This window comes from Argiope bruennichi, chromosome 8, assembly GCF_947563725.1.
Source record: "Argiope bruennichi chromosome 8, qqArgBrue1.1, whole genome shotgun sequence".
NCBI lineage: Eukaryota > Metazoa > Arthropoda > Arachnida > Araneae > Araneidae > Argiope > Argiope bruennichi.
In genome coordinates, this window is record NC_079158.1 from 98,523,998 (window position 1) to 98,548,226 (window position 24,229).

Genomic DNA, 24,229 nt, shown 5'->3' on the forward strand with positions numbered 1-24,229 from the left:
TTATCATCACGATGATAGAATATCCCAAATGAGAATTATCGTAGTATTAGATAAATAAATCGCATGAAAATAGAACGAATAATTTACAATAAGATAAATTATGCAAGGGCGAATAGCTTATTTATTAAAATCTTAATTAAAATACCTGTCAATCAGAGTGGTCAGTTGCAAAGAGTTTTTAAATTAATTTATATAATTGGTGTTGTAGAACATTTAAAGATGGGAATATTGTAATGGTGCCAAAGTCATTATATGACTCCCACCATCAACTATGTCTAATTGTTTTGCGTAGTATGGTAAATAAAGAATGTCCCAAAATTATCGCAATATTTGAATTTGCCACCAATTGTGTAGTAAAGCGTTGGCAACTGTATTTAAAAAACTATGTGACAGCCGATAGTTTAGGGTTAATAAAAATAGAGTGTTACACGATAGCACAACATGTTAACTCAAAATTTGAATTAAATAAAACACACAGTTTCTTTCTTTAAACTGTTATATTTTTATTGAATCTGTGGTACACATGATAGGGTTATGTATAAAATAACACATAGGGAAAATGGCTTTTACGGCTTTGCTGGCACATACGCACTTTTTTGTTGAAGTTTTCCATGATCATTTTGCATGAATGTGGCTGAGTTTTGTTGATGCAGCGTTGAATTTTCTCCTTCAGTGCATGCGTGCTTGTTGGCATAGACCTTTTAGTTCAAATAATCATATAAAAAGATATCCAATGGTGTTAAATCATATTATTTAGGGGACGAATTCGCAAGTTTTTAAACTGTGACCACCAGACTTTCATTATTTTTTAAATATTGTTCAGAAATGGAAAACACTCTGTTCTATCGAGTAACACTCCATTTTAACTGCCCTAAACTATTAGCTGTCAGATGGTTTTTTAATGGGATTTCCAATACTTTACTGCATAAACTATGGCAAATTCAAATTTTGGAACACCTTTTATAGATAGTGGTGTAGAAGTTTTAGAGATGGGAATCATGTAATGATGCTTAAATCATTACATGATTAATCCCTCTATATCTAATTGTTATGAGTAGTTTGGTAAATATAAACAGAGGCCAATAATATTTTTAGCTTTTATGTTTTAACTGCAAGCCAGCGATTACTTTCCCGAAGATCGCATACTAATAGATATTTCCATAACCAAAATTTGAATATATTCGTCAATGGCATGCAGTTAATATGTAATTACGTTTTTTCCATTTATGGAATATTATTTTTTTATGCTCACATACCACATTTAGCTTTAAGAGGTATCATAAATGTACTAAAATTTTATCTATTGTCCCCTTCTCAGCATTAAAATTTTATCTGCATGTCCCCTTCTCAGCATTTTTTTATCTACAATTGAAATTATTAGCAATTGAAATGTTTCGAAAATATATTTATAATAAGAAGCGAAGTGTAGGAAATATTGTCTAAAAATCGCTACAATATATCATTTTTTGTGAAGTAAACTCTTTGATAGATGGATTTAAATTTCTTTTCGTGAATTTGCGTGGTATCATTAATTTTCATGCAGCGCAAGAAATTTATTATAAAGATTGTCTTCTGGAAAAAAATTTAACAAAGTCAATATAACATTGTTCTGATACTGTTGCTCGTTTTACGACAATTACCTTTCTAGGTAATGATAGGCCAAATATAAATAAGTAATATAAATAAAGTTTTAAAATTTTTTTGGAAGGATACCTTTTAACAATTTATATGTAATAGAAAATGCTAATACTTCTGATTGTTTTATTTTACTTATATATTTAATACATTTTTAATTAATTATGTTGCAAAAATTTGATATCATTTCATAAAAATGTCTGATTTAAAAAACTGGTAACTCCTATGTTACAAACCCCAGACGCTTTAATAGAAGCTATGTCATTAATAATCAAATCGAATTTTCGTATGTCCTTATCCTCTAGATAATCCTTTGTTTTTATAATAATGGCTTTCAATTATCCTTAACAACAATGAACAAACTTAAAAGGAGTAAAGGCATTTTAAAAAACGAATTTTAAAAAGCTATAAATAAGTATAACAATACCTCTAACTTATTGAACGCTTCTTTTTTTATCAGTTGAATGAATCACTTCCTTGTTGTTAATTCTTATCTTCATGCATGCACAGCAAAAGGTTTTTTACTTTTAAATCATATTTAAATAGAGAACACTAATCAAGAATTAAATTAGGGCATAAGTGGGATCAAAATTATCAAATTTATTTTCATTTTTTCATTGTTATTCAAAGGAATGCATTAAGTTTCTAGAATGATTTTAGGATAAAGATGCTATTTTTAATTATTTTGAAAAACGTCACGCATTAAAGACTTAGTCAAGCATGAATCGTCGCTACATTTTTAGAGCTTAAAGCCATTCTCGCAATTAGGATTATTTCTTTTATTAAAGCGGCGGAGAAAAATTTTTCAAGATCTTATGACTAAAAAATTTTTTGCTGTGGTTTATAAATTTAAATGCCATATTTCTGGCTAATCTTGCCTCAGGTGATGTCGCAACATTTTCCTTATTTTTTTTTCATACTAATTCATGCAATGACGTTTGTCACAGCTGTATTTTACAGGTTATGAGGAACAAAAATAAACAACATAAAATATCCAGTATTTGCAATAAAGGTTGTTTATTAGAAAATAAAATTAATATGGAAGTAACTAAATAACATGGAAGGAAATACGATTTTGGTGATCATTATGTTGCAGAATCCATCAAATATATATATATATATATATATATATATATATATAAGCATTATTTTATGTGAAACAGAAGGCAGTTTGAAGACAGTCAAGATATTTTTGATTTCGTAACGTCGTTTTATTTCATTTTGAAGAAGCAGGCATATGTACAAGCGATGAGCACACAGAACGACACAGAAAGGAATGAGGAAAAAGCTCTTGAACATTTTATCCCTGGCCTTATATAAACAGAGAAATTGATAGGGAAAATATTTCTTTACAGTGCTAATATATTAATAAGATTCTGATGGGGATTTCTGATGCATGTCAATCACAAGTAAGGGAAACACAGGGATCACACAGACACAGGAAAGAATGTGCTTACTGGACAGTTTTCTACCCCTTCACGCCAAGAGTGTGAAAGATTCAGCAATTTTATAAAGCTTATCTTGAATTAATTAAGCAGAGAAAGTGGAATTGGATCAAGAAATAAGAGAATGAACTTACTATGAGCTAAATTAAGATAAAACTTTGGAAATTAATTAAATTAAAATCAGAGTTAAATTATCATTACATATAATATATATATATATATATATACAAACGATTTCGATCAAATTTTATATTTAGATAAGGTTTTGCTTTTTAAATATATCTATGAACAAGTTCAGTTATAGATCTATAGCTACATTAATACATAGATTTTAGGCATGCACGCAGGCGCGCACACACACGCGCATACAATGTAGCTGCTACTAGAAAATTTTAATTTTTAAAAGATTACTATAAAGATTTTTTAAGCTTTTCGTTTTATTTTTTACTTATGTATTTATATTTATCATTTTTGCTTTTTTTAATTCATCTATATATATGCATCTACCCTAAAAAGAAATGCGATTTTACACACACACATGTACAAGTATTTTTTTATAATTAGCTATTAGAGTCTCTTTTTATCTTCTCTCACGTTTTCAATATCATATAACGCCATCTCGGACCCGAATGGACCATGGTAAAACAGAGTGCTAGTTCAAAAATATAAGTAATCATAGATATACTGTAAAATGACTATACACTTAAAGTAGTAAAAGAAATACACTTTTTTTTAATAGAAATAATATTCTTGTTTAAAAATATGTCATAATAGATATTTAAAAGTGCACATATACTATATTCTTGTTTAAAAATATGCCATAATTGATATTTAAAAGTGCACATATATATTCTTGTTTAAAAATATGCCATAACAGATATTTAAAAGTGCACATTCAAATTATTTACATGGAATCAAAAGACGGCAAGGACAACATGAAAATATTTTTCAAGGATATATAATGACAATGTTACATTCTTGCTTGAATGCAATTAAATTTATCTAGTATTCACACAGGTGATAGCATTTTTCATTTCTTTGAAGGATAGTTTGAAAAAGTTGTAGAAGTTAAAACTGCATTCAGAACTGAAAAGAAGTTTATTAAGAAGTTACATCTTTTATCGCTTGATCTTGGGCAGATTTTCTTGAGTAAACGTTTCATTGTTCAAGTCGTTGTCCTTCACGGAACTTGTTTGTAAGTAGGAATTCTGTATCTCCATATGCATTACGCTATCACTGAAAAGACGTGAAAATCCAAGCAATAACGCATGTTTAGAATAAAGATTTCTGTATTTTATTATGCAAATCGTATGCGAATGGTGTATCTAGAATATTTCCATTTACCTTCCAAGATATTTCTGGTAACATTGTTATAAGAAGTGTATAGAAAGAAGTCTTTGAAACGTTGCGCTAAAAAAAAGATATTCTTTGCTTTCTTTTTATTTATTTTCCAACTGATATCCTGATGATTAAGAGATTGAAAGCTTCCGGTAATTGCATGATATTCTTATAGTAAAGCATGTAAACATTCAAATGTAAATTATGTGTTTTATATTTAATTTTATAAAAATTGTACTACTTTTCATTGAAATATTAACTGCTGTCCATTTCACGAAGAAAATGTTTGTAAAAAAATAAATAAATATAGTCCATGCTCCATTCTAAGAACTCATGTGGTTACATGTCATTATTTTAATAATTTGACTTTTTTAAGGGAAATTTGAAAATTAAATTTAAGTGGAAAGATTATAGATTAATAAATCATAAGTTATTACAAAATAATCTTCGGAACTAACATAAATTCTTCAGAAATCTTAAGAATAGTTTTGATTACAATATTAATAGCTTTTTTCAAATAGGTATAACATGCTTTATGAAAAAGACGATTTAAAGTGTAATAATGACAGACTGCTTGATTTTTAACAATTATTTTGTAGAAATACCATTTTATATCCGCATGTGATGTAGAAAACCGTTAGATATTTCAGAAAATTCAATGAATTCAAAAATATAAAAGGTAACTTCTTATTATAATCTTTCTTTTAAATTACTACTGCATTTTTACTAATATTCTCAGTTTTTACGAACATTTATCAAGAGTTAATCATTGGTTTGTAAACAAGTTTTATAAAATTAAAACAAATTTATTGAATTCTAAGAGTCATAAATCATGTTTCTTATTTTATCAAAATCACTTCCTCAATATTCTATCTCCTTTTGAATGTAACATATAACTAAAATACATGACTGGAAATGCTTTTCTTTAAAAAAAATACTAGTTCTAGAACAATGTAACAGCTTGAAGATATTTGAAATACAATGGAATACATGTTGCTTATAGAAATATCTGATAAAATTTCGATAGAAACTAGAAACTCCACTAATAATGACGAACACATATCAATTTCAATATTTTTTCTGTAAACATTCTGATAAAGAAATTATAAAATGGCCGTTAAGACTAAACAAGCCCTAAAACCTAGTATACTAATTGAAATGAATATTTAGTAGAATAAAATGTAATACTTATTGGAAAAAAAGCTCTAAATTGAAAAAAAAGTCAGAAATTATTCAATTTATAGCAATACAGATGGAGAAGACACTTTAATAAAATTATATGACAATCCAGCCACTTAAAAGATCTTTTTGGATAAGTCATTTAGTATCCGAAAAAAAGGAAGACCAAAATTTAGGCCTGAAAACTATGAAAGTGACAAATTGGGAATTCTTAGCCAAGAACAGGATGACATGAAATGATTGAAAGTCAGGACCCATCAGGGCTCTCACGTCATTAATCAACCGAAAAAGACCAAAATTTCGATGGATTGACTTTCTGGAAAAAGACTAGAAAACTATTGGGGTAAACCACTAAAAAGATCTTTTTGGATAAGTCATTTAGTATGCGAAAAAGAGGAAGACCAAAATGTAAGCCTGGAAAAAGACTTGAAAACTATGAAAGTGACAAATTGGGAATTCTTAGCCAAGAACAGGATGACATGAAATGATTGAAAGTCAGGACCCATAAGGGCTCTCACGTCATTCATCAACCGAAAAAGACCAAAATTTAAGTGGATTGACTTTCTGGAAAAAGACTAGAAAACTATTAGGGTAAAACATTAAAAAGATCTTTTTGGATAAGTCATTTAGTATGCGAAAAAGAGGAAGACCAAAATTTAAGCCTGGAAAAAGACTTGAAAACTATGAAAGTGACAAATTGGGAATTCTTAATCAAAAACAGGATGGCATGAAATGATTGAAGAAGGCCAGGACCCATCGGGGCTCTCACGTCATTCATCATCCGAAAAAGACCAACATTTAGGTGGATTGACTGTCTGGAAAAAGACTTGAAAACTATTTGGGGTAAAACAAATTGGGAAATCTTAATCACTCCTAGGTTGACATGAAATGGCTAAGAAAGGCTAGGGCTCATCAGGGCTGTTAGCCATTTAGTATCCGATAAACAGGGAGACATAAACTTAGGTGGAGTGACTGCCTTTAAAAAAGACTTGAAATGCTATTAAGGTGATACATTGGGAAACTTTAGCCAAGAACAGGATAGTATGAAATGGCTAAGAAAAGTCAGAGTCCAACATGGCTAGAAGTTGAGATGAGCGAAAAGGCGGCAATCAATTAGAAATTAAACTATGATAAAAGCAACAAGAAAATAAAAGTTTTAAGAACTTTTCACAGTTAGTTGGGGAATTAATATATTAAGTTAATCATAAAATAAATCTAACCAATATTAAATTTGTTCTTTCAAATTATTCATTCTTAATTAGCCATTCTATTTCTTTTCCATAGCCTTCGATTGTAATTACTTTATTTGATTCTATAAAAATCCATAAAAAATCTTACATTGTAATCTTGCTTTAAAGGAACTCAAGAATTGTGAATAAATATGCTTGGAATCCGCTGTATTCAATGGAATCTATTAACATTCTAGTAATTTCTTTTAATGAAAGGTCCATCTTTAATCCAAGAGTAGACGTTGTCTTTTTAACCAGGAACAGGAATTTCAAGGTCCCGCCACGTTCAGCAACATCAGAATGGTTGCAGAAATTCTAACGGCATTTAGTCATTGCAGTGAAGGACGAACTGCTCTAGGCGTTGATATCATTAAGATGAAAACGTTTGGGTCAGACAAGTGTCTAGGGAATTTTTAATTATTCTTAACTTCCTTCAGCCTGATATTCTTTTGTGACTTGTCTGTATTCCACACGCGGTTAGAAAGATCGGGCATTATTCCTGCTACCATCTTATGTAAGAGCATACTAATATATTTGAATAAGTTTTTTTATTCGAAGTGAAAACCAAGAGAGAAATTTCTTTTAATCAGTTATAAATTCGCAATACTTTTTAGTTTATTAAAGGAGCCTAGTAATTAATTTTATATCATACGAATTAGATATTAAAATGTGAAGTTATAAATAAGAAAGGATATTTTTACATCAGCTTTTAAAGCATGAGTAACTAAGAAAGTGCAAGTCTATTGTTGATTTTCAAAACACAATAAAATGTTAACACATTTTTTTAAACAATCATTATTTATATATAGCGTAAAAAAAAGCAAATTCACTCTGGAGTCTTTTATTATTAATTTTGCATGCAATTTTAATTTTGACTTGTGAATGTTTGTATGTTATAAATTGTTATAAACTTGTAAAAACATATAGAATTCGTACAGCAATGGATTTCCTACAGGACAGCTGCCTTAGGGGCAACTGGACTTAGCAAATCGTTAGGGGGCACAAGAGATGGATTTAAAATGTTATTAATCTAGTTGCCCATTATATTTGTCTAGTTGCTCAGAAATGCCTAATTGTTATAATTTCAAGACCAATTGGTGTTTATCATTCAATTTTTTAAAAAAAATATTTACTTAATAAATTAAACTCATTAAGTTTACATAAGTTAAATACTCATTTGTTACTTAATTATTAATTAATAATATATATTTATTAATAGTATTTATCTATTTAATCTTTAATTTTAATATATAAGTAATTATTATTTGAAATCCATTATTAATATATATTTATTTTTATAGTTATTTGAAGTTTATTAGTTCCTTATGATCAATTGTAGTAATTATTTTTTTTTACTTCTCAACAATAAAAACATTAATTAATAATTATGGCTGATTTTTCAAGAATTTTATTACATTATTTTTACATTACATAATTTTTCCCTATAATGTATAAATAAGAACAAATATTCTTATTAATTTACTGAAATAAAGACTAAGCAAATATAAATCATGTAGTTAGTTAAAAATTTTTGGAAATATGAAACTAAACTGATTAATTAAGATATTAAATAAAGAGAAATCTTTAAATGAATGCCTCACAATATGCAGTTAAGTGGCTAAAAAATGCCTAACGTATAACATTTACATTATCAAATATTTTATAAAGTAACATTTATTTAGTCTAGAGTCCGTAAATCAGAGGGAAAATAGATAAAATTCGTTTTTATATAGAAAAACTTTTCATTGTTATCTCTGAGTATTAAAATTTCTAGCAAATAAAAAACTCAATTTTTTTTTCTCTATTTCTTTGGAGAAAACATAGAAAATGTTTATGGATTTTTATTTTTATTTTATGTAACGTTTATGGAAACGTTAAGGAAGAATAATTGACTTCAAATAATAACTTCAAAACGAGAACATAAAGTAATGAGAGTAAAATATTAAACTCGAAATAATGATCATTCCATTGCAAAATGACATTATTGAAGTGGAATTCAAGGAACAATCGTTCATTGCAAAATGACTATCTATTCCTTTACAGTAAGAAATGTAATAGATAGCAGATTCATTTACATTTACTAACTGTATTCATTCATAATTTGGAGCTCCTTTACAAGCTCATATTTAGAATGGGAAAAGGATGAATACAAATAACATAAAATGTATTTATTACAAAGCGCACAATTACAGTAAATGTTGCCAAATATATGGGGGCCAGAAAAAATTTTTCGTAAGCTTGACAATAATAAAAATACTCAAAACAAATTGGAATTTTAATCACAATGATATACTTTCATTTTAATAAATACTTATGAATTGTTTTGTTATTTTCATCAAGCTTAATTTCTTGCCTTGCATATCTATGACTTTGATTTGACACTCATATTTACATTAAAAAATTGTTTTTTTCCCACACTAATGAAAATTTATTTTTAAAACTTCCATCTATTCTCAATTTTTTACCTGAAATGTATTTCCTTATTCATCATTATGAATATTATGGAATCTTATAATAAATTCACCATCAGATAGTGTGAGTCATACAGGATCACTATCTGACAATCAACTAACAAATAATTAAGCTCTTAAAATATAAAAATATTACCAGAACAAGCAATTGAACGGAATTCCATCACATTTAAAATTGAACAAAATATCCGATTATATAATTCTATCTTTACTAACGTAAAACAAAGCAGTTTAACTAAAAACATATAAAAAACGATAAGAATCAAACGTTTTTAAAATCAGATAAAATGATCTTTGTGAATAATTTATTTACTTCTGAAGTTATGTTTGATCATTTAGCACATTCTTAACCATGTGGCATTGATAAACGGTTCTTTTTGTAATGGATACCTCCTCCACTGCCCGCAGCATGAACGGCGAATGAGGTCTTCACGAATAACAAGGTGGCGTTCCACTTAGAAAGGCCAGACAACGTGTTAAATGAACTGAAAACAGTTATTTAGACATCGTAGCCAACATCATAAAATGGATAAAATGATGCAATTCAGTTTTAAGTGAATTGTCATTCAAAATAAACCTTACTGAAATTTTTCTATTTCGGGAGACGCATATTACCACGTTTGGCACATTTTCGTGGTGCTATTTAGAATTCTCTAAAAGTGTTTAAGCACATTGAGTTTAATGTTCTGGTCCAAGTATTTCAAACTCTTTTCCCCGCTTCTATTTTATTCTATTCTTGACATCCATGTCATTCTAAGTACAACAAAGAAAAAACTGTATTAAGAGTGACCCATACCATCGATCAGAGTTTATTTTTGTATAAATGCAGCGAAACTCTTCAGGGACTATTATCAACATTCTGAAAGTTGAGGTTAAAGTAAATAGAATGTGGTACAATTTGAACTAGTAATCATATAATTTTCGTAAAATAGTCTTTTCTTATTAATGTAAATCTAACTAGTATCTTTAGTATTACACAAAAGACTGGACAGGAAATGATTTATGGATTTTTATCAATGATTTCATCAATTCTGAAAGTCGTGGCTTAAGAAAACAGAATATGTTACGATTTGAACAAGTAATTACTTACTTTTCGGGAAATAGTCATTTCTTATTAATGTAAATCTAATTAGAATCTTTAATATTACACAAAAGAGTGGAAAGGTAATGGATTTCCATGAATCTTTTTAGCAATATTCTTAAAGCCGTGGTTTAAGAAACAGAATATACTACAATTTGAAATGGTAATCATAATATTTTCGTAATATAGTATTTTATCGTTTCGTAAAGATAAACCAAGTATGTTATCTTTATTATTAAATGAAGGAAAAATGCAATTGGAAGTTTTCCTTCATTCATTTGTTTATATATATATATATATATCCGTTTTCTTCTCACAACTGTATTTAATTATTATATGTATAACTCTCTTAAATTTTTATTGTTCAGGTTTTAATAATACAGATACTTCAAATATTATTAAGGCTAAATACAGCTCAATATTATTTTTCTGCAGAAAATTGTAATGTTTAAATTTTTTTAAACTCAAAGGAGATACTGGCCTCTTGTCCCAATATATTATCAAACGTGTACACACACAAAAAAAATATTTAATTTTGTTAGATTTATTTTTTGTTATATTTAATATTATTTTATTTGATTATAAATGCAATAATCAAAATAATAAAAAATATGACTATAAAATATGCTCAGAAGTATTATTTTAAAATTTATTACTGTTAGAGAAATAAAGTGGAAGAAATAAAAGTAATATCACTGAAAAACCTTTTTTAAATTTTAATGGTGTAAAAATGACTTTCTCTTTATAATGTAATTTAAAGTTATCAAGGGAAACTTTTAAGTAATTGATAAATTTTTAATTAAAATCTAATAAAATTTTTAACAAATTCTTGATTGTTGAGTATTTACTGCTGAAGAAGTAATTACATGCCAAATCTGGTAACTTTAAATGAAGTGGTCCGCCTTGTAGTTGGTATTAAATAATTTTTCTATCATGCATATCGAAGGACATAATACAAGAATTGTATACCGACCTTAATCTCACCCATCTCTGCTAAAATATATCTATTGATAATATCGTATACAACGCTTATATCATGTTCAAATCGGTAACATGATAAAATTAACTACAATATATTTTTTTTAAAATAGGAAATATTTGAACGGGGTACAAAGACTAACAAAATCATCTAATGAGTTGAATCAGGATTTTCAAATCAATTCTTTGTCATGTAACAGAAAAAAATTGAAATTTCCATTATTTTATTTAGTTATTTTTTTTATCAAAAATATGTAAATATTTTGATTTTACAGGCATCTTTGACGAATTAACTTCTTTGAAATTTTTGCCAGTTCCGAAATAGCAATTACTACCATCAATAACCCTTCTTAATTGTGCTATTTTATTTCTATTTTTAATAAACGGAAATGGGGGACATTCAAACTAATGACTGTCTATGAATAGCGATCCAAAAAAGATAGCCAGTAACAATTGCTCCAGAATGCTTTTGTAAAATTCAATTATGCACATTCGCATGAATACATTGTAGCGGCGTGCTGCTATGTTAAGCAGTTATTAATGATGCATACGACAAAGGCTTTTAGATAGGTTTTTCTAATGCTCGTTTCACATTATGGCTGCATAATTAATGATGAAAACTAAATATTTTGTCCCTCTAGTAGTTGATAAATTTAATTTGTCTCATAAAAATAGCAACAAAAGAAAATATATATAAAATGGATCATTTATTATCAAAAAAAATTAGATTAAATTAAACAATAAATTAAAAATGTTACTTCTAGTTTTTATTTTGAGTGTTCGGGTAGTTTCTGGATTTTTCAATAATTTCTTTACTGCATTTTCAATTTGTAGTTAGTATCCCTTGTGTCCTTTTAATGCTTTTTTTTCTGTAAGAAATGGTTCGATAGTGCTTGAAGTTCGTTTTAAGAATTTCCTATTTTTGAAAATTCGGAATAGTGCGGATTTGTGAAAACTAATGGTATGAATTTGTGATCTTATGGTGCCTCTTCTGTTAAGATGGATGTATCCAAATTTTTTAAAAATAATTTTTATATTTACTTTCACGAATTTGTTACTTTCTCGTAAATGTAGTAGTGAGAAAGTAGAGAAATTGCCAAAAAATTCAAAGTCGAGATTTTGACGAATCTCCACGTTTTAGATCACCTTGAATTCGAAAAATTAAATCATGGAAAATTGTCCGTCTGTGACAAAGGTAATTCAAAAACGCTTTGATTTAAACAGATGAAATTTGGTATACGAACATTGCATCAAATTTTTAAATTTCTATCAAATTTTGAGTAAACTCTGCTCAAAGGAAGTCTGTCTGCCCGGCAATTCGAATATAAGTAATCACGATAATTAAAAAATGAGACAGAGCTATATAGATAAAATTCGATACATAAATTTAACATCTATAGTGTAGATATCTATCAAATTTTGTCCCACAGCGAAATCCCACGACGGGTTGACTATCTGTTCGGTCTGTACGTTCAGAAACATGCAAACGCGAGAATTCCAAAACGCAATGATTTAAATATATCAAACATGTTGTGGGATTTTGTGACTACAAGAGCAGATTTGTGCCAAAATTTATTTTCAGTCGGTAAAGGAAAAACGTGTCTAAAGCACAAATTCGATTTTCGGATGCTATAAACGGTATGCCAGGGGTAAATCGCCAAATAACGCGCCAAGGATGACACAATAAATTCAGTACAAATGGTAAATTCACGCCAAAAGTTAATATTTTTTTTAACTATTGTACACCAATCCAGGCAAGGAGTTCTCTGGCATGACAACTTTGTTAGAGAGTATGCGAGAAAGTTTTGAGGTGACCAAACCTGCTGGTTTTTTTCAAAAAATCAATATTAGAATAAGATTAATCTTGGAAACTATTTCCGAAGGTACGTTTCTTTATATTTGATATGGTCATTCCATTGCACTTACACTATTTTGCACCAACGTATTTACACTTTTCTGCAATTTTTTTTTTCTTTTTCTTTTAATGAATCAAGAACTGGGAATCGTAACTCTATATTTATTCGAAAATTCTTTTTTCATTTCATCTTACTTTTATAATGATTTAATAATAAACTGAAATAAAACAATTGCTTTCGATTAGAGGATGAATTTAGAAAACTAGTTACAATTCATTATAAATAGCTTAACCTTAAAACTAAAGAATGTATCAAAATGAATTTCGTTGAAATATTGCCAAGCAAATATTTATTTTGATTGAAAGCTACGAAGTTTTAAATTACATTATAATTTACTGCTGCATTCACCGATAATTCTTCTAATATTTACTTGTTGCTATTATTATGAAACATACTGAATATAAAGTAACAAGATGAAGGAATCTTTTATCATTTAGTTTTTAAAAAGCAAGAGCAGCTTTCAAGAATGTAAAGCTAGAAGAAATCAACATTAAACAGTGTGGATCAATGCTGATTCGGAAAAATTGTAAACTTCTTCAAAATTGTTCATGTATTTTTATAATGCATGAACTTTTATTTTTATATGTATGCACAAGCAGTTCTTTGAAAACTGGAATGTTTGCTTTTGTTGTTATATCTAAAGGTGAATTTCTCAGGGCCTTTTAAATATGTTTGCTATTTTTGGAAAAAAAATTACAATGTTAGTTACTATAATGATTTAATTTTAAATAACTGCAAATAAAACAGTTTATCAAGGGATGGAATAAACACACCCAGAATTTATACATTATAAAAATTGTCTATAATGTTTTCAATCTTTTCGTCTTTAATCAAAACTTTTTATATCTGCAATGAACGCCGTCAAATATTTTTTATTTGGTTTATTTCTTCAGCAAACAAAAAGAATGCAAAGTACAATCTGTACAAAGAAAAGCTTTGATAATTTTAAAAGCACCCTTTTAAACTTTTCTACTTGCCCTTTAACTGTCCATTGTAAAGCTTTTCGCATCTCACACCTTTATAATTATCTTCTTAAAGAACAATGTAATTTGGAATTTCCGTATTTTATGAAAGTGCAAGTCAACATTATTCGAAGAAAAGATGAAAAGAAGAAATTGTTAACAAATGCATTCAAAACAAGTTCTCAAAAACAAGCTTTTATCAACAAGAACTTGTTTTAGAACCGTTAACCCGATAATCTGTTGTAGCAAAATAATTTAAATGTTTTAGGTGTGGTCGTTTTCGATCAAAGTCTTTCTTTGCTGTCAGTTATGAAGCCAGGGTAGCACAAATTGCATGAGTACAGTTTTATTGCTTATGATTTCATCAAGGCCATGTTTGTAGATAAAAAGCAAGTCCTTATCGCATGTCTACAGAAATTTTAAACACTTAATTTTGAATGGACTCTTAAGATAAAATGTTTTGAACTAATTAATTTCCTGTCATTGGAACAGATAAAAATATTCTTATATCTCTTATTAATAGAAATTATTTTTTTGATTGATTGTCATTTCACTAAAACATTTCTTATTCTTACATATTTGTGAACAAAATTCGGAATAGTTATGATGTAACAATTGTAAATGATAATATAAAGATTTGCTATTATATATAAAGTTTCTGTTGACGATTATAAAATGTATGTAAGCGTCATTTGTAAGAAAGTAAAAATATATTTGCGCTTAACGGTATGCCAATGCACAAGTAAATATGCTCAATTTAAACACTTATATATTTAATGTAAAAAATGAATATAAAATATTACAAAACGCAAATCGTTTTATCGTCTGCATCTTTATTTTTAAAAAAATGAAAATATCAATTTCATATTGATTTTTTTCAATTTTCAAGTTTTGTAACTTCTTGATAAAATACAAATTGTAAAAAACGATTTTTTTTAAACATCTAAAGCTAATTTTTCAGTCAATAAATTTTTTGAAGAATGATTTAAAATTGAACCATATATTATTCTGATTAAATAAATAAAAAGAGTAAAAAATTATATTATATATCCATTCATCAGGAATAGAAACATTAAAGAAATTTTTTTCTGTAAATAGTTACAAATAAGTAGATTTAAAAAAGACGTCAATAGTTTTAAATAACTATAACTTACAATCTATTTATGGATTTTTCCCTTATATATCGAGATAAATTATATACGGAATGGAACAAAAGTTCCGAAGGCAAAGTCCAAGCATGGTAATTATCTAAGTATATATTGTAGAATTAGAAAAAAACTGAAAGTTTAATTATAAAAATGAACATTTTAATAAATGAACTAGTAATAAATATTGTTTTTTAAATCTTTTAATTTGCATCATTATTTTAAAATATGCAATGTAGAAATTCTTAATATTAATTTATTAAAATGATAGTTTTGAAGGTAAGACATCTATTAATTGAAGATATTTAAGTCAATTTAAGAAATTTACTTAAATTTTATCTGATTACTCAAAGTTATTTTTTTTGATAATTCGATTGTTTCAAACTTTAATTTTGCGCAGGAAAAGAAATAGGAAACATGAGAAAAAATGTAAAAAAGTAGTCTAGAACTATTATCCTAATCTTAAGGATGATTTCAAATTATATTTATATATTTTCAATATTGACCAGCTATTCATACTATCAAAGTTAAAAATAATTAAGAATTTTTGAAGTGTTTAAAAAATAAAATTTTTAATTTAAATTTTATTTCTTTTCCTGTACCGATTATCCCTAAGATTTTAACTGTTTATATTTTTAATAATTCTTAATGTCTTCTATAATTTTATAATGAGAAAAATGTGCATGATTTAATAGCAATTTATTAAAATTCACTTTTAAAAACAATTTACTTTTATTATTTACAGAAGATATTTAAAAATTTAAAATGAATATACTTCTTGGATATTTAATAAAACTTATGCTATAAACCAAATATTTACTGGAGTCTATAATAGAAACAATAAAAATTAAATAGGATGATATGAAATAGGAATATTCAGAATTGCGAATTGAGACTCAAAAAAATTATATTTATCTGCAGATATTTTTAAAACATGTTTTTCAATTTAACATTCGGTAAGTTAGCATACTTTTTGCAATAATTATCTTCATTTTCTTTTTATCATTTTTATTTTCATTAATGTCTGAAACTTTCCAGAATTTCATCTGAAAATATTTTGTACATTTCAGAAAAAAAATATTCTTAAAATGTATAGTTTGTTTATGGAATTTCATGATTTTAAAGAAACGAAAAAATTCATAAAATAAAAATGTAATGGCACAATACTAAGCCCACAATGTTTCGCACAATTGAGATTACAAAAACAGAAGTATTTTTTAATTAACTAGACAAGATGCTCCTTAACATTGTTTATCTAAATCCCTTTACATTATATATATTACATATATATTTATGTCCCTTTTCGATGTCCTTTTTCATGGCCCCATTTTCGCCCAGACTCTCCTCAAATGTTAAAGTACTTAAGAAATTGAAGTATTTAAAGAAATACAAATTTTCTTAGTTATTTAAAAGTTATATTTAAATATTTTAAATTATGCTGATTTCCTAAATGAAATTTGTTTACAAATATTGAAGAATGTAATAGTAGAGAATTTTGCCAAAGATTTGAAATTCTCCAATATTGTTTCAAACGCCCCCCACCCCTTACGAATTGACGTAAACATTTTTAGAAACCCTGATATAATTGGTTATTCATTGTAAGTAAAAATTTTAAAAGTGGACTTACCTCAACAAACGTCGAATGAAATCCAACACAAACAACAATCCAGACGAGTAGCAGACGCAGGGAGCCCAAAAAGCTCCTAAGCTCCATCTTTCCACACAAAAAAAGCACAAGACAAATAAGTTAAAAAAGAAGTCTAAACGTTAAAAAAGAACACCAATCCTCAGCGTGCTGCTGAACACGCCGACACCATCCTCAGAGCTGGGGTATCCCAATGTGAGCGATGTAATCCAAAAGATTGTTTGCACACACTATGTCCACAGGCAGGAGGTGTTGCGAAAAAAGGAGGCACAGATGTCGTCTGGACTTGGTCGCCGGGTCCCTGAAACTGATGTCGAACTTCCTTCGGTTTCGAGCTGCAGGTAAGAAGGGGAGGAGGTAGGGAGGACATTCTACCTGGAATCTTAATAGCACGGCGGCCGTGGAACTCGTTCTTCGAGTTTTCGTTTGCTTGTTTATTTTTGTTTTCGATTTGCTCGCTGCCTTTCGTTCCATCTCTCTCTGCGAGTTCCGGTGCGAAAACACCTTGGAAACGCGTTTGCAACGTGGAGCGGCAGACCAAGAGGATTTGATGGAGATTCTTTTTTTCTTATTTTAATATGTGTTATTCACAAGGTTCATTCATCCATAAGTTGTGGTTTCCAGTATATTTCTGAGGTTGGGCTTTATGATAGGTTTGGTCTATTAATACCATTAAACGTCAGCTGGCGAGAAAGAGCCGGGCTTATTCGATACCGGCAGATGACATTTTATGTACCTTTTCGTTCGGGGTTCATCCGGGATGTTATGGTTCTAATAATTCACAACTTTTTCATGGTGTCCTCTGTAATTTAGGAAATAATAGCAACTAAGTATCTATTTGAGATGTGTTAGCACTGCTTATAATCTATACCAAAGTAGAAATAATGCCCTATACCAAAGTAGAAATAATGCCCTATACCAAAGCAGAAATAATGCCCTATACCAAAACAAAAATAATGACTTTTATGGTTTGCTCATAGACTTATCAGCACTATGATTCAACACTTAGTTTATATTTGAAGGGTTCAGCTTAAAAAGTAGCGTTTTTGGGTGCTTCAGTGGTGTCATTCCTGTTTGAATTAAGAACATCAATATTTCTGTCGGGCCCTTCTATTATGCACCATTTCTGCTCGCATAATTACGTTTCTAGTTATACATGAAGTTCCACTTCGTAAGTCAGCCATCTAACTCTCCGCCCGCCACGAAGGCACACGGATTTAAACCATAAAAACTGAATGACCGGACCGCCGCAACAGCAACATTAGCAGGAACTGTGGTTGAGTCCTAAGGGCCGTCACCGGCCACGGTACAACCCTCCCTGAAGGAAGTACGTCCCGTCATCAATGGGAGGAGTCAGATCCCCCACCTATTAGTGTACCCTCCAGAGTGGCGAGATCCAACCACCATGTCGGAAGCATCTCATCCACAATTCGATGTGCCCCCAGGGAGAGTTTCACTTTGTAAATGAGAACCACAAACTAGCTATTCCCACCCTCAGTGTAAGGCATATAGAAAATTGAATGATCAGGAAGCCAGGATAGCACTGGCAAGAGCTATGATTGAGACCTTAGGGCCATAACTGGTCACGGTGCAACTCCTCCAGTAGGAGGTATACTTCATAATCACATATTTTACCCACCTAGATGGTAAGAATTCTACACCACACCAGAAACTTCTCATACCTATATCTGAGGTACTATTTGAGGTACCCACGCCCCTCCGTGAGATTCGATCATGAAGCAAACACTTTTGTAGATTTATCTTGTAAATGCAGAAGAGTCTATGTTCCTTTATCACACACTATTCTAGGGATTCCAAGACTATCAATTCGTTAAACAATTTAATTAGTTATCATTTCTCATTTCTTAATTTGTAAGATAATAACTGAAATAGAAAACGATCCTTTAAATCAATAATGGTTTGTTTTACATCACATTGTTCTAATACCTCTTACGTTCTTTTCACCAATTCTTATACATGAGATGCTTTTAATAAAATATAATACTAACGCCATTCTGTGAGTTGATTTGGCAAAATCACTCTCTCTTTACTCATATTTATTTCAAATTAGATTCAGATATCTTGAAGAAATTTAATTTTGTGACATTTTGTTAGTTCAAATACATTATTGACCCGTTTTTGAGGCAATGCAAAGTCTGTTTTGGTACAGATTTCTTGCATTTAAATCATGGCTAAATGAAAAGGGTGACACCTGTCGAAACTTCCATAAAACACTAGTCCTTGGTTTTAACGCACACTAGGTGCCCATACAGCATTAGTCCTCAGATTCAACGTAGTCACTAGGTCGACTAACAGATTTAACGAAACTTAATAAGATCGCCATTTCTGAAAATCATGGTAATACGCATGGCGAATCTTTTAACGAAATTGAATTTAGGGGTGAGTCTTTACCTCCTATTCACCGTGGTTACTCTGAAAGTTGGAGATCTCTATGCCAAATTTAAATGTTTTTTGCATTTCAAAAGGTTTTCAAGAATATTTTAAAAATTGCAGAGAAATTTCTTGTTTGAGGTTATAACGTAAGAATTTTGGATTATAATTGATAATTTTTAATTAATATTATTGAAAAATCACATTTTGTTTACAAATACAAACTATGGAAGTCAATATTTTAAATGCATAGCTGATGCTGGACATCAGATCAAAATTATAGTAAATAGAACCAACAGGAAAGGACGATTTCACAACAAGAGAAAGATTTTTTTGCAGAAAAAAACACTAATATATGTTAGGAGACCGATTAATACTATTATAAATTCTTTTTTAAGAAATCAAAATTTAAAAAAATATTTAAAAATAATTATAAACCTTCGCAGCATTTTCTTTCTCTTTAAATAAAAGTAATCATAAGATCGTTAGTCTATAAAACATCTGCTATATTCAAATTACTGAAGAATTTCTAATAAGCGCTCTAAAAACTATATAAAAAAGATTATTACCCTTCATCATTTTTTATTAAACAATGAAATTTGTAACTAACATCCAAAAACTTCAATACATGGATTATTAAAAGACAAAATATTATGACATGGCTTGTAGGAGAGCGGAAAAGTTTTTCTGTTTTTTTTCAAGTGAGAGTTCTAAAAATAACACTTTTCAAAATGTTTATATATGCTATGAATCGATGTATTTTTAAAAGTTAACGGGCATTGCCACAATTTAAAGAGTACTTTACAATTAGAAATGTATTAATATTTTTGTAATGAATCAAGTACGCGCTGAAAATAATGAATTAATATTCTTTGAAACAGACATGAGAAGTTTTTTTAAGTTCATTTAAAACTTTATTGGTTCTATAATTAGTTCGAGTTGATTAGAGTTTAATTCTAAAATTCCGGAGTAATTCTGAGATGAGATAAATAAAGCCAATTTTGTTAAATGAATTATTAATTCCAGTGTTTTCTTTCTTTTTAGCCAAATGAAAAATTAAAAATTTAATAATTTTTATTAATATTATCGAAATCACAGAATTAAAAGGAAATTTGGCAATATATCAATAAGTACTAGTTATTGTATAAAAGTTAATATACTTTTAAGTAATTATAACACTCAGTTCTTTCAATTAAGTAAAGAGCTATTAAAAACAAAATTGTTTCTCAATCAAAATTCTTATAAATTTTATTCAGATAATAGCTGCTTTATCCGACATTGTTTTGAATTAAAATTATTCCGTGTCTATTATTTTTAATCTAAAAGTTAGTTTTATATAAAACAATATAATATACGAAATTTTTTATAGTATGAAACGTTTTTTTTTAATTATGAAAATATCGAATGAACCAGACGATTTTTAAAAATGGCTTATAATTAATATTTGGATGTCATTATATCAAATCTATTGTTTTCTTTCTATTTCTAATCACCTGCTTTTAATATTTTCATTTGTTATCTCTCAAAATTCGACTAATGTGTTCTGGCAGTAGCTCTTCGACAACAAAAGATATGTTTACAAATATTACAACAACTATTTTTTAAAAACCAATAAAAAAATGTTACCAAAAAATAAATAAAAAGCGAAAAAGAAATATCAGAAAACTTTCTGCATGTCTGACCAATTTTAAATTTTATACATCTATTTATAAAATACCTTATATACCACCAGAAAGTTACCAATTCAATATATTCCTTGCATTTAAATATAACACAAATTAATCATTCGTATATTCACATTTTATATGGTTTCTTTTTATTTTTATCGATATTCAATCGAATTTTCATTCTAATTAAAAAACATATCATATTATAAAAAAATGTCTTATATTAAATTATTTTATATGAATGTATGACATCAAAAAGTTACCTGTTCAATGCACTCTTTACATTTAAATAGGATGCAAATTAATTAGTCATATATTCGCATTTTATATGGTTTCTTTTTTTTCTATCGATATTATAGACCAATCGCTCATTTTAATTAAAAACGTTTCATACTTTATAAAAATTTCTTACATTAAATTATTTTATATAAATGTATGACATCAAAAAGTTGCCTTTTCAATGCATTCCTTGCATTTAAATAGGACACAAATTAATCATTTGTATATTCACATCTCACATAGTTTCTACTTTTTCACTTCAGATTGGCACTTTTGCCTTTTGTTTCATACAGATGTATTAGTTGAATATGATGACGTCAAAAAATAAATTGCCAATGGTGAGCCATATTTAGTACAAAATGGCCACCCATCATATATTATTTATTCAGATATTCAAATCTTCATTCAATCTTTCTTAAATTCAATCTTGAGTTAAATTTTTGCCTTGTATTTGATACAGTTGCTATTTGGATTAAATTTCAAGGTACGAAATTTTGGTTATGAATCCATTTCTGTTGAATTTGAACCTTCTTAAGAAATGTTACTTCATAAGAAATGTTACTGTAAGAGGAGCTCATTAAGATCTGCTAATTCAAATACATCTCAATCTACTTCTTCCCACTTTTCTGGACCGTATTAAATTTTTCCTTTTTGGTAATATGAATGAAAACTATTTAAACTTCTCTTCCTAAGTACAATTAATTTGCTTGTCCTCTTGCCTGTTTGTATTACCTTACTGAAATGCATTAATTATATATAAATTGCTAAATATATTTCATGTGGTAACGATAAAACCAATTAACCAGAAAAAGTCCGAGTTTAGGTTAGTTATATTAACGCCCCGTTGCAAAGTAACACTAGGGTTATTTTGGGACGGACCTCGTAATTTTGAACCACGGTCAGATGACAAGAATGATACCTGAGCTGGCACCACCCTCTCCACACCATACCATCAGGAGGACGTTTGGCCCTGACGGATTTAACGTGCAATAGAGCCTCCAGAATTCCAACCGACGGTTCTTTGGTGGAATCGGGTCTCGAACCTGAAACCCTACTGCTCATGAGCCGACACTTTACCATATTCCACCGAGGCCCAGAAAAAGTCCGGGAAATTTTATGTCGTATGGCAAGAAAGTGATAAAAGTACAATTCAACATCCTGCCACTTTAGTCTAAGCATAAAACAATAATCAATAGCTGAATCTTCATCAATAACTGAAATATAGTTATATATATATCAACATGCGTTAATCCTTATTTAATCTTAGAGGCAGATTGTTAAAAAAAAAAAAAGTAAGAATTATGCAGGTCCCCTTGAGATTTTTTAAAAGTGCTTTTAAGGTAGTTTTGTGATTCCGCATGTTTTAGAAAGGCTCCGATAGCTAACTTATTCAAACTGAAACAAATATAATTGAAATTTACGAGATCTTTTGCTTTTTTTTTTCCTCGTGTTTTTTTATGCTTGCACAACTGTGAGGTTCTAATGTTTATTTTAAAAGATTGTTTAACTCACAAATTGATTGCTCTGGCAAACTTAGTATAAAAGTATTTGAACTATGCAAAAAAAATTTGCCATCTTTTACTACTTTGTTTAAATTGGTTTCAAACTAATTTCTTTTAGACGCGAGATACTAAAACCAACTTCCATGAAAGAGATCTGCAAATAAATATCTTATTATTTCATTTGGTAACCATTTTTAATACTTTAAAATTGCAAACATGAAGATTAACAAGAAAGAGTTGCAACCTGAAAATTTTCTGGCATACTTTCCAATAAAAATCTTATCCTTCTTTCTCCATAGAAAATTGAGAACCTTAGAGGAGGTCCCGAAAATCGTGCATGCCATTAGTGAACGATAGGTAAGTAATATTGAACTTTGATATGAATTTAGCTGAATCTAAACCCCCGGGAGGCACCTCGAAATGAGGATGAGATGCTTCCGGCATGGTGGTTGGATCTCGCCACCCTGGAGGGTATACAAATAGGTGGGGGATCTGACTCCTCCCATCGATGACGGGACGTATTTCCTTCGGGGAGGGTTGCACCGTGGCCGGTGATGACCCTTAGGACTCAACCACAGTTCCCGCCAGTGTTGCTGTTGCGGCGGTCCGGTCATTCAGTTTGATGGTTTAAATCCGTGTGCCTTCGTGGCGGGTTGGAGAGTCAGATAGGCTGACTTTACTGAATCTATCGCAAAAATATATATTTTGAAAGCCTTTTTTGTCGGCTGATTGACACCAAAATTTCATACAAAATTACAGTTGTAATTAAAGATATCATATCAAATTTCATTGATTTAAGTCATTACGTTTATGAAGTGTTGCGTTTACAGGCATGTGAAAATACTGACAGACGGTCAACCGCGTGATGGAGATGGTTTAGAATTTGATAAGTAGTTATATTTTAAACGCTTTATATGTGTATCAAATTTTATCTACCAGGCTTTTTGCGCTTTGTAGCTGTCGAGTTCCCTTTTACTAGAGTAGACAGACAAACTTCTTCTGAATGAATGTCGTCCAAACTGTGAAGAAAATTTACAAATGTGGTTGTCAATATTTATACCAAATTTTAGATGTTTATCTTAAAACATTTTTTATTCATCATGTTCGGAGATAGGCAAAAATTTCATCTTACATGAGACAGCGTTAAAAATGTGTTTTTCGGACACAGGGAGAAACATGAAAATTTTATTATTTTACCCTTTCTAGGGCCGTGGGAAGTATGCTTCCCACCAAATTTATCAATCTTTGTATGAAATTATGCAGATTGGCATAAGTTCTAACAATTTTTTTTACAAAGACAGAAACTTAGATGCTTTAATTCTTTATTTTGCACAAAATGATGCGTCTTGATTTGTTACTTAATTAT

At 29.0% G+C, this 24,229-nt stretch overlaps 1 protein-coding gene across 1 annotated transcript in view; it reads right to left on the minus strand.

Moving 5' to 3' along the window:
• Positions 1–17,338, minus strand: part of LOC129980818 (uncharacterized) — a 140,636-nt gene extending 123,298 nt beyond the window's left edge. The window contains exon 1 of the mRNA XM_056091209.1: positions 17,007–17,338. Coding sequence (XP_055947184.1) covers positions 17,007–17,093 — 87 coding nt within the window. The 5' untranslated portion in view covers positions 17,094–17,338. The remainder of the gene's footprint in view (positions 1–17,006) is intronic.
• Positions 17,339–24,229: the final 6,891 nt, after the last annotated feature.